This window comes from Haliaeetus leucocephalus, unplaced genomic scaffold (genome assembly GCF_000737465.1).
Source record: "Haliaeetus leucocephalus isolate CR32 unplaced genomic scaffold, Haliaeetus_leucocephalus-4.0 Scaffold339, whole genome shotgun sequence".
NCBI classification, from domain to species: domain Eukaryota; kingdom Metazoa; phylum Chordata; class Aves; order Accipitriformes; family Accipitridae; genus Haliaeetus; species Haliaeetus leucocephalus.
The window spans coordinates 4,467,089-4,471,722 of NW_010972775.1; the positions used below are offsets into that span (position 1 = coordinate 4,467,089).

Below are 4,634 nucleotides of genomic sequence, written 5' to 3' on the forward strand. Positions count from 1 at the left end.
TGGGGCGGCGGCGCCCCCTGGCGGCGCAGCACCCCAAGGCTCCGGCGGACCGTCCCAGGACCGGAGCCCGCCTATCCTCCCCCAAACCGCTCTGGTATGAGCGTAATAAAACGACACTGAGCAACCCGCCCCCCGCTGCTGCACCTGGCCTAGCTCCTGAGACACGGGGAGGGGAGAGGGAGCTGCGGCTGCCCCCCTCCCAGGTGAGGTGGCTCAGGGGATGTGCCCGGTTTTTGCGAGGTGAGTGATACCGGCGAGTTAAGGTTTCCTCATCCCCCCGTGGAAGGCGAGTCCGCCCCAGGGAGCCGGCACGCCCTCCCCTGCCCGTGCCTTCTTCCTGAGGCTTGGAACTATCCAAACTACTAGGGCAAATACTGGGTCAACTGCAATGCCCCAAAGATACTCTGCACTGCCAAAAAAACAAAGACGCCCTTAAAATGTCAGACGTATTCAATGCATGCCATTAAATACAGCATTTACCTTGATGAAAACAAGCCAGCCAGTTGCCTACCCTCCACCTGAGGGATGACTGCAAATAAAATTGCCCTCAACTAGCTTTCAGATGCTGTTTTCCAGCAAAGGAAAATGGGATTGGTTAGGAAGACCTTTCATTTCAAAAAGGGAATCTAGTAGCATTTCTCCTGCCTTCATCCTAGGCAAGCTATTTCCAAATAGTCTGCATACTTTTCCTTATAAGGAATATCTCCCCTGGATCTATATGCAGCTCCTTTGAACAAGTTAAATAAATGTCCTGCTAGGAAGCTGCCTCTCATCTATACAGCCATACACAGAAGACAGATATCTGATCCGCATTACACGCAGAACCCCTCTCTCCCGTTTCTATGCACGCTTATGTTTGTTAAGTTCTTGAGTTCTTTCAAAGCTGTACAACTTAATTGCCATACTGAAGTTAAGCCTTTTTTTATCCTTTGTTAATTTTAGAAGTAAAATAAGATAAAAGCATGTTGTCTTTCATGCAAAGTTGGTTTTGTAACACTTCCCCTTCTAAAAGTATTCTTCCTCCCCTAAATACTTGGCTTACTTCATCTGTGGCAACTCCTCTTTTTATTATGGCTTTGAGGTTAATTTTTAAAGCTGAGTTATAGGAAAAGGATGGTCATTGTTTTGGAAATACTGTGGTTTCACCTAATCCTGTAATTCAGACCTGAGATTTACTCAGAGAGAATTGGATTGTACAGCAGCAGCCATAGAGATCTGGACCTTAAATGCAGAGACAATAAACTCGCATGGTTCCATACATGCAATACATTAAATGCATGTCAGGGGCAGACAGGTGGGTGGGATGAGGGCCTGGGAGAGGCACAAGCTCTTGCATTATTACCATATAAAGTGCTGAGCTATATATATCTCCCAGCTTGCTCCCAGGATCCCTGTCCTCTGAACTGCAAACCTAGCAAGTATCATCTTCCAGATGATTTTCTCTCACACGAGACTGGACTTTTCTTTGACAAGTGAAACAGTTCCAGTAATTTCCAGAAATAAAAAAAACAGGAGAGGATCTTTTATCTCAGGGACCAGTGAGTGAGCCAAACTAGTATCTAGCAGCAGTTCTAACACACGCATGCCTAGGAACAGCTCTCTTGAAGACAGAACTAGCAGCCCTTGCTCTTCTGGATCTCCCTCTCCTAGATCTAATTGCTATTAACTCTCTGCTTCTGTTTCACTATCAAGATAGTGTTGTTCCTGCCTGAGACATTTTCCCCATCACCTGAACCAACAATCCACCCTTTCTTTACTTTCACGTCTAGAATGGCAAGTACACATGAAAAGCACATGTTGAGTGAGCAGAAACCCAATCAAATGCCTCTGACAGTGTGCAAACCTCATGCAAGGAGGCAGTGCTGTGTTTCCCACCTCCCTGCCCAGGAGGTGCCTGGACTCCGCCCTCAGCAAAGCTTTGGAGTGCTGCTTGGTAGGAGTCCTGGCTGTCCTGCACAGAGGGAGTGTGTGGATTCTGTACTGGTGTGGTGGTGGAAGGGATGGGGATAACTTACATCTGTGGCCTTTTTGTCAGCCAGTTCCAACTTTTCCTGTGCATCTTTAAGAGACTCGGAGTATTTGTCCAGCTCATCCTCAGTGCTCTTCAGCTTCTTTTGTAGAGCCACCAGCTCGTCCTCCAGCTGTGATACGGGTGGAAAGTGGTGGAGAGGGGAGGGCGGGTAGGAAAAGGTGCAGCAGGCAACGTGATCGTGCAAACGGAGAAGTGCGAGTGCAGAAGAGACAGAAAAGGACAGATGGACAGAGAGAGAGAGACAGAAGGAGAGACAGTTAGATTCTCTTTGCTTGTGGCAAGGGCACGATACCTTGGCAGCATTCTCCTCTGCGGAGAGGAGACTATCCTCAGACTTGTGTAGCTCTTCCAGCACTTGGTCCCTTGCATCCTCCGTCACATGCAATTGCTTTTCCAATTGCACAATGTCATCCTCTAACTAGGTGCACAAGAGGAAATACAATGCACAAATATGTTTCTCCCTGGGCTTAGAAAAATGGGAAATAAATTTTTAAATCCCTTCCCTTCCTCCCTCCTCCTTCAGGATCTCCCAGAAATGTGCCACCAATGCGTCCCCCTCCCCCAAATGAATAAAGCCCCAGGTGTAAAGAAGGGGGGTTGGAGAAGGCCAGGAAAATGGGATACACATCTGGAGGGGGGCAGCTGGAATCAGACAAATCTGATGGGTGGTGCTGGAGGCGGCGAACACAGCTTTAAGTGTCCTATGCCAAATTGCAGCACGGCTGTCCATTGCTAACCAGGTGCTCGAGGCAGCCTCTCCCATCCATGCCCCTACGACAAAGGCAGAGAGGCCATGCGGCTGTCCCAGGGCCCCACTCCCTAGCTAGGGTGCTGGGGGCAGGCGGAACGACCTCCTGCCGGACCCCTGGGAACCTCCAGCCAGGGGCTGCCAGGGTGATGCTCCGCCTTAGGAAAAGTTCAACCAGTTCTGCAGGGGGTGAAGAGGGGGGAATACAACAAGGTATATTGGGGGGAAAAAAAAAGAAGAGGAGAAGAGAGAGAAAGGAGTCGTCTGGAAAGACTTGCACCCCGGCGCTGGCCGCGCCCGGGCCCATGGTGCAGACCTGCTTGCTTCTCTCCTCCGCCGCCTTCTTGTCCGCTTCGGCTTGCTCGGCTCTGTCCAAGGCGTTCTCCTTGTCCAGCTTCAGCATCTGCATCTTCTTCTTGATGGCATCCATGGCGGCGGCGGGCTAGGGCGCGTCCCCGCGCGAGTTGCACCCGAAAGCAAAACTTGAAAAGCTGCGGGACAGCCCCGAGTCCGAGACCCAGCCGCGGCCCCCGAGGGAGCGGCGCGGAGCGGTGCGGAGCTGCCGGGCGGCGGGGCTGATCCGTGCGGGACGGGGCGCCGGCGGAGTGCAAGCGGCGGGCAGGGAGCGCCTCACAGATATGTACTTTCCCAGGGGGCTGACTGCATTCCTCAAGACATCCAATACTTTTTTGGAAAGGTTTTTTTTTTTTTTTCCTCTCCCTCCTCCGTTCGTCCCTACCCCTTTCCCTCTCTCACTCCCCCCCGGCTTTTTTCGGAGGCTCAGCGCTCCCATTCGCTGCTGCCTGCCATTTGACCGTAGATATGACTATATATGGGATGCGATGGGCGAGGTAAGGCGGGGGAGCAATTTGTTCCCATTTCCAAATAGGCAGGACGGGACGTTTCGCTGCTACTCCTTGGAGGAAAAAAAAAAAAAAAAAAGGCAAAAAAAAAAGCAGCCGCAAGCCGGAGCCCGGGGAGCGAACGAGACCGCCGCGCAGGCTGCTCGGGGCGCGCAGGGAGTCTGGGTGACACCAGCCCCGTGCTGGAGCCGTCCCCACCCGTGGAAATAAATCTGTTTTAAAGCAGGAGGGTGGCGGAGCCGGCCGCACTAGACGGCAGGGGAACACGCGGAGCTGCGGGGGGCGGCTGGAAGGGCAGTAAGGGGTTAACTGCATGCACGTACAGAGCGAATGCGTTTTAAGACCTTCCCCCCGGCAGCCCGAGGCAGGGAAGGAGGAGGAGGGGGTATCTCTACTGAACGGTCCGGCTGCAAGTGCGGGCGGCGGGGCGCTGGGCCGGCCCGTACGGCGCCGAGCGCGAAGACCAGACTTCGCGGCGAGGCCTTGGCCGGGCGGGCAGTGCTGCGGACAGGGCAGAGCTTCCGCCGGGACCCACACCGAGGGGCAAGGGGCTGAGGTGCGACCCAGACCCCCGGGGCAGGTGTCCATCGGGGGCACAGGAGGGCTCTCCGCTCCTCCCCAGGCGGTGCCGGTGCAGAGCAGAGCTGCCAGCGGCTGCCAACGCTTCCCGTGTCTACCGCCCTCCTCTGCAAGGACCTCACCGGGACTTCTGGCTTTGCAGGGAGATGTGCCTCGTTGCTGCACATGCAAGGGGAGCAAACACTGAACTGAAAAGAAAAAGCAGAGGAGAGTTACAGTGCCCCTCAACTGAGACAGTGGCAGGTCAGCTGCCCTCCTGGGAGTAGCCAGAGCTGCGAGGGATGGAGCCCAGGAGAAGCTGGGACAGAGAAACTGGCTTCGAGAGGCAGCTTGCACTGTCCGCCTGCAATGCCGAGAGACAGGCAGCAGAGAGAGAGACAATTAACAAAATAACATATAATTAAGTGGAGAC

At 53.8% G+C, this 4,634-nt stretch overlaps 1 protein-coding gene across 8 annotated transcripts in view; it reads right to left on the reverse strand.

Annotated features, from left to right (window-relative positions):
- Positions 1 to 3,445, reverse strand: part of TPM1 (tropomyosin 1 (alpha)) — a 20,347-nt gene extending 16,902 nt beyond the window's left edge. For 5 of the 8 annotated variants that reach the window (XM_010571700.1, XM_010571701.1, XM_010571699.1 and 2 more), the window contains exons 1-2: positions 3,097 to 3,445; positions 2,016 to 2,141 (exon numbers count right to left, since the gene is read on the reverse strand). In XM_010571700.1, coding sequence (XP_010570002.1) covers positions 2,016 to 2,141; positions 3,097 to 3,210 — 240 coding nt within the window. In that variant the 5' untranslated portion in view covers positions 3,211 to 3,445. Of the gene's footprint in view, positions 1 to 2,015; positions 2,142 to 2,324; positions 2,451 to 3,096 lie in introns of all 8 variants that reach the window. The other 3 variants (XM_010571704.1, XM_010571703.1, XM_010571705.1) reach the window with 1 other exon arrangement.
- Between the last annotated feature and the right edge of the window lie 1,189 nt (positions 3,446 to 4,634).